We start from the raw sequence: 12,670 nt of genomic DNA on the forward strand, positions 1-12,670 counted from the left end.
GTGTGAACAACTGTAGATTTATCTACAGTTGTGCTGACGACATTTTAAAAGGTCATTTTTGCTTAACTTGTGTGTGTGTGTGTGTGTGTGTGTCTGTCTGTCTGTCTGTGTGTGTGTCGGTGTGTGTTGATTTGTGTGACTAAGGGCAAAAGAGGGGGGGGGGAGGAGAGAGAGAGAGATGATAGATGCTGGTGTGAGGGTTCATACAGGAGTTGACATTTATGGCCCCTGTTCAGGCCTGGTTTGCTGCAGCCTGGGGGGCCTTTTGCAAGGCTGAACAAAACCTCAGAGGCCAACAGGATCTGCATTTTGGCTGTAAAAAAAAGGGGTCACCACAAATGACTCAAATATGCCTTTTAATACCAACAGCATTATTTATGGGAATAAGGCTATGTGAGATTTATCTCAGTTGGAAAGACAGGAAATGTCTTCACTCAAGGAATAGCATCTAAAGCAGAATGCAGCAGTCTAAGAATATAATGTGTCCCAATGCATTTATGTTTTGTAACTTTATTTCCAATGCTATAACAATTATCTGATTAATTGGCAATTAATTGGCAGCAATTTTGATGGTCAATTAATCATTTCAGTCAAACCAAAAATGCCAAATATTAGTATTTCCAGATTCTTAAATGTGAGGATGTGCTGCTGTTGTCTGTTTTATATCATTGTAAAATCAATATAATTTTGTTTGGGACTGGAGGATAAGAAAAGATATTAACGTTAACTTAGGCTCTGAGAATTTGAAGTCTCGTTAAAGTAGTGTATGTTCTGGATGGATAAGTAATATTGTGGTTGTTTCTCATTTTGCTGTTGTTTGTGTACACCACAGGATATAATAACTAGTGGCTTTAGACACATCATAATGTTGTTGAAAGCTTCAGGTGTCTGCTTCACTGTGGGTGAAAAACAAACTTGTCCACTGAGTTGTCTCTTATCAGGACACTGTGTCACCACCTACTAAGTGGCATTTTATTTTGACTCTTGGTGTTTCCCTGTTTTTCCACTCACTTCCTCTGCTTGACCCTCCCCCTTTAGAGAGAGCCCTGCAACCCCTCCTTTTGCAGGATTTAGCTTGCCAAGATTCCATGTCAAAGGTCGTGGCCCAGATGTCACAGCTTCCCCCCTCACAGAGCTCGTCTCTCGCATAATTACGGCAGACCCATTGTATTGTGGGGCTGTGTAGAGGTGCATAGTACATGCCTGCTCCTCTTTAGAGGTTGACAGGCTTAACACACTGCGTAGAAACTTTGGATAACAAGGTGCACTTTGTACAAAATTTACAGAACTTTTGGTTTTATTTATCTGTTGCAAAGAAGATGTAAAGAAAAGTTCTTTGTTTCCGTGCTGATCATTTCTCTGGTCATGGTAAACATTTATCTAAAGAATTCTGCCAGCAACTCATGATTAGTGTGTTAGTATTTTGCTTACTCTCAACTGTCATTGCAAATAGATGTTTAGATGCAGGCAATGAGAATCCATATGCAGAAAAAGAGGCTCATCTCATATTCTACACCCATGACCCCAGATTCTTTTAGTTTTATCTCAGCCTGACCTGCTGGCCTGGGTCTGGCTCCAGTGAAACTCCTCAGGGCTGCATGGGGGTGGAAGTAGCTCAACTTAACCCCCCCCCCACTCTCCCCAAACTTCTCTAACCTCCATGGACACAGATTCATCTCCTGTGGTCTCCCTCTTCTCTCGACCCCCTAAATGTCTCATACTTCAATAGAAGTTGGTTTGTTTTCTGCAGGACAGATCGAAATATGATACTAGTAATAGGCTCAAGATAGACTTGTGTTAATTTGTTCATGTTTGAGCTATATTTCTGTAAGTGTTCCCATAACCAACATGTCTGCAAAAATTGTGCCGGACTGACATCTATAGTCCAGCATTTTGCCAGTTAACAGTTAATATTCACTGACTAAGCAGAAACAGTTGAGAAGTAACACTCATAATAACTTCATTTTTAATGAAACACTGTAACAAGAATGGAAGGTGGTACCACTGACACCTGTTTAAAATTCTCTGACTGACTAACTTTCACATCACAAAATACGTTACTTGTTACATGTTGTCAAGACAATATACTTATTTTACTGGCTATAAGAGTCGGCAGATATGATTCACAATATTGATATTGCATGCAACATTTAAATTGGACCCTGATCATTATTCTTTTAAGGGTAAAAGGGACATTTGGTCAGATGGCTTTTGTTCAGGAGGGTCTTCAGGGTCACTGAGGCCTGCAACTGCTGTTGACCATCAGCAATGTCCTTCCCAGGGGATTTTGTCCGTCGATTTAACCCCCAGATTGTGGACCTAAATAGGAGTGGCCACTGACCACTAAACAGCAGGCCTGACTGGGGCTGGAGAAAGGTCCTTTTTATTTGCACTGAAAAGACTCAGTGACAGGGTGATGGATAGTAGAGCTCTTGTGTTCTGCTTCCCTGAGTGCTGCAGAAACTGACCAAAGGACTCACGACACTGAGCATCTGTCACACTGCCTCACCTCTCGTTCCCACCACATCATCAAACTCAAAAAACCTCACTGACCCCACACCTACACAGTCCAGCTCTCCCTCATGTAGCACCCCTGCTTCCTGTTGGCTGTAGGAATCACATTGTCATCTGGCACCGTGTTACAACCTGTGTTGAAATATTACACCGAATTCAGAGTGATGGTGAGAATAAATCTCTATGCAAGTTACCTGAAGTCCAGATTCTGAGAGTCCACATAGACTGATGTATTTCGAAGCATGAAGTTTGACTTGTTTGTTTTTTACATTTTTACAATGCGTTTTATTTATACATTTTGGTTTCTCTCTTTTTCTTAATGAAGACCCAAGGAAGAAGTACCACGTTAAACTTCTGGCTTACAATTTCATCGGAGATGGCTACCAGGCTGACCAGACTATCAGCACCCCTGGATGTGTCTGTAAGTCCCACAATATACTTAAAAAGAAGGTTCTTCAGTGTGCCTGCATCATGATGGTCTCATTTTGCTATAAATACCATTATTCTCAATGTTTCTCAGCTGTTCGAGATCGCCTTGTGCCCCCTCCACCACCTCCACACAATGTGTACTCCAAGACTAACAGTTCAACTGCCGTGTTTTTGCACTGGGGCCGACCAGCCTTCACCTCCAGCCATGCGATCAACTACACTGTCCGCTGCAACCCAGTGGGCCTGCAGAACGCCTCGCTCGTGCTCTACCTGCAGACGTGAGAATTTCTTCTTAATACATTGCTAATATTCATTTAAAGCAGCATTAATCCGTTCTCTTGGCCACCTGATGGCAAAACACATAGAGCTGAACATCACTTATATGTTTGATATATTATGGCCTAATAAAGTTATGTTTAATATGTTAGCCTATTTATAGCCTATTGTTAATTGTTTCTGGTCACCTGATGAACTATTATATTGATTAGTGCATCTTAAATAAACTTATGGAGGCTATTGTTTCCTGTCTGGAGAAGATGGTGTCAGGGAAAGTGAAACTAGATGTATAACACATGCAGCTGTGTGTTTTGTATGGCTAACTGCATAATGGCTTGATGCTCATGCTATGTATGAGACCTTATCTTAACACAATGTTCTGTTATTGACAGTAATGTGACATTTCAGCAGTAGTTCATTATGACAGCCAAATCACATCACCTGAAGTGTTTCTTTACAACAAACACTTGTTGGGGGCCAAGTTTGCAGGTCACCAGTGTCTCTATGTTGTCTCCCCACTCTCACTGCCAGCACAGCTCCATATCGCCATCTGTTGGCCATTATTGAAGGGGCAGTTCACCCCAAAACCCAAGTAAATGTAGGATGAGCAGAGGAAAGTCACAAGTGGCCTCATCGTAATATTTTAAAACAGACATGTCTGCCTAAGTTTCTTTGGCCTAAATGCCTAAATTGAGTGCATTTTATCAGTATGACCTGCACAATCAGCATCTCTAAACCTCAGCAAATCACACTGAACAAACAGACATGTCCTTAAGTCGTCTGTTATGTCTATTCTGCAGGAGTGAGCAGAACCTCCTGGTGCGGGATCTGGAGCCAAACACCAAGTATGAATTTGCTATTCGTCTTCACATTGATCAGCTGTCCAGCCCCTGGAGCCCTGTGGTCTATCAGAGCACTTTCCCTGAAGGTGAGCACAAAAACATTTTAATATAATTTCCTGTATATACTCTATATGAAGTGTACCAAACAGTAAGACTGTTTTTAATGTGATTAAGAGATGTTGCACTTCAGATGGTGATGCTGTTTTGTGAGGAAAATTTATTTTAAAATGATTTCTTCATTTGCTATTTACATGAACATGTCCAGAGTTATGAAAAGACACCTTCTGTTTTAGTGTTCATGGTATTTTTATTTGACCTTATTCTTTTCATCCATCCACACACAGCTCCCATGATACCCCCTTCCAACGTGAAAGTGACTTTGATTGAGGAGGACACTGCGCTTGTTTCATGGAAACCCCCAGATGAACCCGACATAGCTGTCACACACTACACGATCCTGTACGCCTCCAGAAATGAATGGATAGCTGGGGAATGGCAAGTGCTGCAAAGAGAAGGTAAGGAGGAGAGTGGAAAGAAAAGTATAGAAAAAAGGGGTTATACAGATGTGCAGGGGAGGGATCACACAGAGACTCTCTCCTGTCGAAGACAAAAGGTCCATTGGAAATCAGTAATTCATCGTCCAGTCCATGTCTCTGTTCATTGTGATCTCTGAATGGTGCCAGGACAGGTCGAGCTCACTCCAGTTTGGTGTTTTGACCCTTTCCACACAAAGTCCACAGGTTCCCATCGCCAGTGCAGCAGTATCCAATGCATTTAGTTCTCTCTTTTCAGTTGTTGATCAGTCTGTTTGCATATATTCCAGTGTTAATCAAAAATACAGATTAATGCAGCTTTACACTCAAACTCGCAGAATCCTCTGTCTCTGTAGCATCTTCGCCAGAAATATATGTGCTGAATTAGTTTTCATCATGGAAAAACTTCATGTTGTTTCTAGGTGCTCTTTAAACATATTGTGTCTATAACTATGTCAGGGGGGTTTCTGTGAAATTGTCTATAGAAAAAAATGTATTGCAAGAGTTACACAGTTATTTGGGAGCAACTGTCTTTAAATTAATGCTTAGAATAGACCAATTATAAATTATATAGTATAATCAGTGGGAATTGTGTCAAACATATAGACAGGCTCACAGAGATTTAAACTGTAAGTATTAATTATAATGTCACAGAAAAATTATTCATGTTTGATATGACTAAAGCAAGTTATGGTAGAGAGGTTTGAAAATTAACACCCTACATCAGTCAAACAATGTTTTGCCGCCAACCCAAAATAAAGTAAGAAGTCTTGGTAAAGGAAACATTTTTCTCTTAAAGCTTTTGTTGTATCTGGTTTGTGAGACAGCAATTGATTTTTTAAGAGTAGATAACCCCAGAAACCTAAAAAAAGACATAGAACTGTTCCTCTGTCTCTGGGGAAGGGATCAAAAGTGGAGCTGCTCACAAAGCCCCTCCAGCTTAGCCCAGCCCCCTATCACCTCAAACTGAACACCCAACCCCCTTCAGTCGCTGCCGGGACCCTGGTGGTTTTAAGACTGGGTGATAGTGGATAAGGGAATGTGTATGGCCCTGATCCCCTGACCCCAGCCCAAGCTGCTCCCACATAGCACCTTTGTTTTTTGTTTTTTATGTTTCACTGCATCACAAAGTCTGAAACTGAATGATAGTCAGACCGAAAAAGTCAAGAAAAAGACAGCAACATATTAGATGAACAGAACTGTGTAGTTATTCAAAATGATCTCTACTGTCAGGCTCCTTTGGACAGAGCCAGGTTAGCTGTTTACTCCTATTTCCAGTCTTTTTGCTAAACTAAGATAATTCCGTGTTGGCTGCAGCTTCATATTTAATGTACAGTGTGAGAGTCGTATTGATCTTCTCATCTAACTCTCAGCAAGAACGCAAATAAAATTTGCACAACAAAAATATTGAACGACTGATTCAAATGTTACCACTAAATGCAGTTAAATACCCAACTGTAGTATGTGATCAAAAACTTTGTGATCTTAAACACTAGCAGATAATCCCCAACTCAGGCCCTCAGTATTATATCATCAATAACTTGATGGTTGTTAAGTTTGTTTCATTAGGATCTTTCATCCCAGCTATGCACTACACTACCTCAGAGTGGAGCCAAAAACATCTGAACATGAGTCATCAGATGTCATTAAAAAAAAACTAAATCATATTGTGTAAGTTATTTATGAGTTTTAGATATGTAACTACTGATGTCATAATGTGTCTATGTGATCCCTGACGGATTTAATTTTTTTTTTTTTTTTTAAAGAAATACTTTTAACTCATGACTGAAGCTTTTAACCACATCACACACAGTCTCCATCAGTTGATTATCACTTGACCTAAGTATGTTATGGAAGTATGGATGTGGTTGAAAGATCCACACAAAGCTAGTGATTGGACCTAGACATACGTTTTGTTTTTTTTTGTTTGTTTTTTTAAATCAAAGTACTATTTTGGACAAAAACGTACTTTCACATTCTTAAACTCTTCCGATATAATTTCCAAATCTTCAAGATCGGTTTCATGAATGAAAAAGCTAGATGTATTAACTGGTCAATCCATCTTGATAAAAAACACCTGTAGATAAGGTTAAGAAGATGAAAGCCCTGCTTCAACAATATAATCACAATGTGCAGTTAAACACCAGAGTTAAATCTCACCAACAGGGACTATCACCATGGCACTGCTGGAGAACCTGAGGCCTGGTCAGGTTTACTTGGTGAAAATTTCTGCATCCAACGACATGGGTGATGGGCCTTTCTCTCACACACTGGAGCTGACAGTACAGCCAGATCTCTCATCCGACCCCCGGCACTCCACAGGTCAGAGCCATCGACATTGTTCTCACAGAATCACTTGATATCTTATGATAAGAGTCCTTTTGAAGTTCCCTTTTGAAACTGAAACATTGTGATCACAAGTTATACCATAATCCGACAATGTTGCCTTCATCCTTCACAGCCTTATCTGATGGTTTCTACCACCTGGACCAAAAATCAATGACAGGGATCACCGTGGGGGTGTGCATTGCTTTCATCTGCATCATCATTTGTGCCTTCATCATCGTCTGCCGAGGGAAAAACAGGTATGTCTGAATACAGCAAAAGCCCAGTTTCCTTGAGTATCCTCTGTCTATAGTATATCGTCATATTTGTTTCCCTCCAGGAAATTTTCAGCTGTTAAAACATACACAGAAGGAGTGAGCGCCTCTCCCTCGGCTGCAGGACATCTGGGCTCTGACGGACAAGCTGAGAACGCTGATGTGGCTGTACCAATGATGAATCAAAACCATTTCATCGATTCCAAGGTACATAACACTTATTACAGCGTGTAACTCTCTAAATTCCAGTGAACTGATGATTTTTCAGGCCTGGAAAATGTTTGGACATTTGTTAAATATTAAAAATAACTTGAAGTAATCAGAAAGACATGAAATGTAGTAAAGCCATTAGAATTTGTAAAACTTTTAATCGTATAAATTTTATGGTTTGTTCTGGATATTGCTCGTACCTATTTATACAGAAATTTTTTTTTTTTCACTTTTTAGGGAGGAACAAACCTCATTATCAATTCTCTCGGTCCTGTTCAGGCCAGTGCTGAAAAGAAAAAGAAATGGTTTTCCTTCAGCAATAATGTGAAAAAGGACAGTAAAGCATTACAGGTAAGACTAAGACTGATGAGTCCTGTCTGTGAAATTGTGTTGAGTTGAGTCTCAGGTTGCATAAAAATTTGAAAACAAAATTGCAGACCCAAACCTCATCCTGAGGTTGTTGGAGTTTGTGCTCTGCCCAGGACTAAGAACTGCATGGCTCAATTCAGGCCAAGAAGGCACTCGTGCCCCTCAGGCGCTCCTTCATATGTGCTAATTATGAATCCACTGTAAGGAGGATATGGAGTTTGTTGAGCAGGTTTTTTATCTTGAAAACTTTAATCTAAGAGCAATAAATTGAAGAGGAAACACATTTGGTGAATAGTAAACGTACAGCTTTCAGAACCTGCATTAAAGACTATAAACATCAGAATTAGTTTTATAATGGCTTCCAAAGCTCCCACTAGTAACAGGTTTGCTTAAGACGTTGAGACACCTCACGGCTATCTGTAAAACTTGGCCATAAACACTCAGATAACTGGACGAACACTTTCTCTGTGCTGCAGAATATGAGGCATGGCACTGCGTCCTACCAGCCAGGCACCACAGTGCTGACCTATGAGGAGGAGTTGTCTGTCTCTCCAGACCAGCGCACCCCTCTGCAGGCTCTGCTCGGGTGTCCCGGCGACACAGAGGGATCTTCTAGCAGCGAGGGCAGCCATGCAACTGGTGACTCAGGTCGTTACTCTCATGACGAAACGGAGATGACCAACCTGTCATCTGGTGCTAGCAGCCGTCCGCCGTCTCTGACAGCGGAGGACAGCAGCGGCTCGGACTGCAGCGACCCTGTTGAAGAGCTGCACGAGCTTTCGGAGGAGAGTCAGACTGACCAGGAGTTAAAGGAGTCAGTTGAGAAAGGCTGCTGTCATCATGAAGCCCAGGGCAGTTCTCAGTCTGCACTCTCTCTAAGTGTGTAAGTGTGTGATGTGAGCATGTCTGCAAGTGTGTGTGTGTGTGTGTGTGTGTGTGTGTGGGGATGTGGACGTGAAGGCAGTGGTATACTTTTTTTTTTCACTCCAGAACAGGAACAGTTGGGCCTTTAGGGACATGTGCTTATTGCCTTTGTGGCAGGGAGTTTGATGAGAAGACAAGTACCACTCTGCCAATCTATTAAATATGAAGCTATGGCCAGTGACTGGTTAGCTTAGCTTAGTGCAAAGATTGGAAACAGATAGAAACAGTTAACCTGGCTCTGCCTGGAGGTGACAAAATCTGCATACCAGCATCATGAAAAGTCTCTATTTAACATGTTAAATCTCGTTTGTTTAATCTGTACAATTTGTTCATAAAATGTTGCCAATCTTCTCATCCAACTCTCACCAAGAAAGTGTATTTCCCAAAATGTCGAACTATGCCTTCAACTATGTAGTCGCCACCAAGAGAAAGAAGAAGTAGAGGTGACAAACAAGAAAACATGACAGAGAAGGGGAGATAAGGACTAACTCAATAAGCCGAGCTAAGGCCAGATCTGATGCCAGTATACCACAGGCCTGAATGTCAGTGTGAGAGTTCAGTAAGCATGAGAGAGAGGTGTAAAGAATCAAAGACAGTGACTTTTTTAACATTTGTCCTCTTTTGTTCCAACCTAGCCATGTTGGCAGGGAAGGTCATTTGATTTCTTTAACTTCTTTCTTTTTCTTTTAATTGTTTTTTTTTCTCTTAATTTGTGTATGTTTTTTAAAAGAAAAATCTCACCCACCATGAATGTTTAAAAAAGATAGTCAAGAATGTGAAAAAAGTGACATTTCTGACATTATTTAAGAGAGTTTATCACTGGAGCGAAAGGGAAAAGTGAGTCCTTTTTGCTGATTATCTACCTCGGTTTACCTCTGGGTAAACTTTCCACTGTATATTTAACTACTTATACCTACGTTATGTGATATGCTGCTTCAGTTGCATTACATTTTATACTTCCTGATGACTTTTTTTACTGATTGTCATCCCATTTTGTCTTTTTCTCTTGCTTTGTTCTGATTTACTGGATGGTGAGGGCGCTGCAGCTTTCTCCTCTTGCTCCACCTGTTGTGTGGACTGAAGGATGTAAAACACATCTATTTATCTCCTCAGATGTTGCTGAGGTACTGAGTCAGTATTAATAATATGTTTTGTTCATTTTGTCCATTATTGAGTAATGGTATGAAAGAAATAATGAATGTCTACTTTTGCTTTTTTTATGTCAGTGCGCAGCTGCCCTTGCTAATCCTGTTTTATACTACCTCATTTAAGAATTTATTTTATTGTCTTATTGTTTTCCTAAACTCAGGGAACAAGGTTTAGTACATTTGAAAAGTCATGTAGTGTTACATGGTGAACTGACAGGGTATCTTCTCAGTACTAAACTGTTGTAGTGTGTAATTGCCCACTAGAATATGCTATGAATGTATCTCTGACATTGTGTGCCAGTAGCTCAGATGTTTGTGCTGCCCTCCTCACAGATGGACACCCCTTCTGTAGTTTCTCCTCAGGTCCTACAATGTCTGTTTTTACAACAGACCCTTTTGTTTGTTGAGTTCTTCCTTATTATTCGTGTAAAGATTCACACCAGAAGTGCTTGCAGTGGCATGTCGGTTTAGAAAAGCTTTATAATTGGCCTTAATGTGGAAAGCATCCCTCAGATGCTGAAACCAAAGCCTAATCTCTCTGAGGGAGAAGCTCCACATGAGGATGCAACACATGAAGAATGATTGCAGTAAAAGCAATGGAAGTGTTTAATCAGAGATGAAAGTGAAGAATTTAATGAACACCACAAAAAAAAATCTATATTTTTGTTAGAAGATATGTACTACTGAGTACACATTGTAGTTACTTTTGCTCCAAATAGTTATTTTGCTTTGCTGTAGAGTAGATAAAGATTAGCACTTGTCTGCCAAGTAGTTTTGTATTATCAGCCAATGTGCAGCGGTGACTGACGCTATTACCCAAAGAGTTGTTTGCTACCTTATTTTAGCCTCCCGACTAATCTCTGGCAGAAGGTTACTGAGGAATGTGAAATAATCGAGACACATTAGACCAAAGATTAAGCGTGGCCTTGGAGATCAGTTGAGGCGCTGCTCCTCAAACAAAGCCTTGCACATTAGTGGCCTTGACCCACGACAAAAGGAGCGTAGAGAGTTGTGGGTTCAAACTCTGAGGAAGTGCCCGCAGGATTCACAGGCACTTAATGACGACGGAGTGACAATTAATAATCAGTCTTATGCACACAAACCAAATTATCCTGTTGCAGAGTTCCTCGAAAACTGTTGAACACAGACGTCTGTACATTGTAGGTGAAAATAATAAGAGTTAAATACAGTATATTATATTGATTAGTAGCCTGTGTTGCGACAGTGCAGCCTTGTGTAAAAGTGCACCCACTGACTTTTTGCCTAGCGAATGAGTGAAAAATAATTAACAAAATAATTTAGAAGTTTGTATTTGAGAGATTTCCTGATTAGACACAAACTACATTTTAAACAAGAAATCTATTAAGAATGTGATTCTGTTATTCATTCATATTATTTAATGTCTTTATTTTGAAAAATATATCTTTTTAAGATCTCACAGATGGAAGTTGTTGCAGTTTTGAATGATTTTATGGCATAAGAGAGATTTCAGAAAGGTCAGTGGATGTACAAATGTTTTCACATTGCTGTGTTTTAATCAGAGGATTCTACAGAGGATTCAATCATGGGAAATATTTGGGATGAAAAGTGAAACAATCAGTTTAACTTTCTTTTTGAAAAGCAAACAATATAAACCAAAGAATTTTCTTAAAGGTCACCGTTGCATATTGGCAAGAGATCTGTTTTAAAGCATCCTATCTTTGTGTGAGATGTTGTCATTTTCAGTGTTTCTCTTACTCGTTTTACAACTGTATAATGTGTTGTACTACAAGAAAGCAGAATGAAAACGTTACTCTTTGTTTCTTAATCACCATTTATTTACACAAAATCAAGTTTTTGTCTTTTTTATTTGTCTTTCAAGATAAAAATGGATTTTTGATAGAGTGGAGTTGTGTTTATCCTGAAAAGGATAGACATTTCCATTTTAACTTGAACCGTATAATGTATTCATATTATCTGTATTAGTAGAGCGTCAAGGCCTCAATCCAGAATCTGAAAACAGCACTCACCCAAAACACCATGTCGTGATAATTACTCCCACGACTACTTGAGTCATACAGATTCTGATTTGGGCCTTTTTGTAGCTCGTACAGGTACATAAGTGCTACCTCAGGTTTTTATTTTTTCATATTCTGGTCATAGGTGCAGATGCAATTCACTTGGGTCGTTCTTGTCTGTGAGACTGAGGTCAAGATGTAACAAGTACACAGAGAGGACCCAGGATGTTGTGCTGCTGCCTTTCATCTCATGAATGGTGTTATGTTGGAATTACGTTCCTGTCCGAGCATGTGAATTTAAAGGGATAAAACACAGAGTCTGGTCTGCGAATGAACAGATCTGCTCTTCAGTGTCCCTTTTGCAGTAATGTTGTGTTTAAATAATGTGCGGTGGAGCGCTGCGGGTCATTTACAGTCAAACTCAGGGGGACCCGCAGCTGCTCCTCCTCAAAGAGAAAGCAGGTGTCAACTCTTGAAAATTGAATGTACCTTTTTGTAATTATGTTGTTTTTTGATTATTTCTGTTAATGTTTTGTTATATTTTGTAAGTTTGTCTTTGTCTGCAAAATTACTTGCAAGTTGGTTTTTGCCAAAAAATGTTTAGATAGGAGATTTTAGACAGTAGTTAATTATGAAAAAATCTGATTCTCAGTTTAAATAATAAAGTGCAAAAAATTAAAAAAAAAAAACAAGTCCTAGTCTGCTGTTGTTTTTACAAGACGTGTTAAGTTCTTGTGCTGGTTAAAATGCAAATGGAACTTTATTTTATTACTTTAATTATCGCTTTATCTTAATCTAACTGCAAAGAGTCTATTCTTTATTCTTTAA

The 12,670-nt window shown here is 39.7% G+C and overlaps 1 protein-coding gene across 1 annotated transcript in view; it reads left to right on the forward strand.

Moving 5' to 3' along the window:
• The window catches only part of prtga (protogenin homolog a (Gallus gallus)), a 31,249-nt gene extending 18,804 nt beyond the window's left edge, over positions 1-12,445 (forward strand). Inside the window, exons 11-19 of the mRNA XM_023395754.2 lie at positions 2,840-2,935; positions 3,035-3,221; positions 4,020-4,147; positions 4,406-4,576; positions 6,761-6,916; positions 7,056-7,179; positions 7,260-7,401; positions 7,642-7,755; positions 8,250-12,445. Coding sequence (XP_023251522.1) covers positions 2,840-2,935; positions 3,035-3,221; positions 4,020-4,147; positions 4,406-4,576; positions 6,761-6,916; positions 7,056-7,179; positions 7,260-7,401; positions 7,642-7,755; positions 8,250-8,660 — 1,529 coding nt within the window. The 3' untranslated portion in view covers positions 8,661-12,445. The remainder of the gene's footprint in view (positions 1-2,839; positions 2,936-3,034; positions 3,222-4,019; positions 4,148-4,405; positions 4,577-6,760; positions 6,917-7,055; positions 7,180-7,259; positions 7,402-7,641; positions 7,756-8,249) is intronic.
• The last annotated feature ends 225 nt before the right edge of the window (positions 12,446-12,670 follow it).

Source organism: Seriola lalandi, unplaced genomic scaffold (genome assembly GCF_002814215.2).
Source record: "Seriola lalandi dorsalis isolate HSWRI2012SDOR001 ecotype SW California unplaced genomic scaffold, Sedor1 jcf7180002054968, whole genome shotgun sequence".
Taxonomy (NCBI): domain Eukaryota; kingdom Metazoa; phylum Chordata; class Actinopteri; order Carangiformes; family Carangidae; genus Seriola; species Seriola lalandi.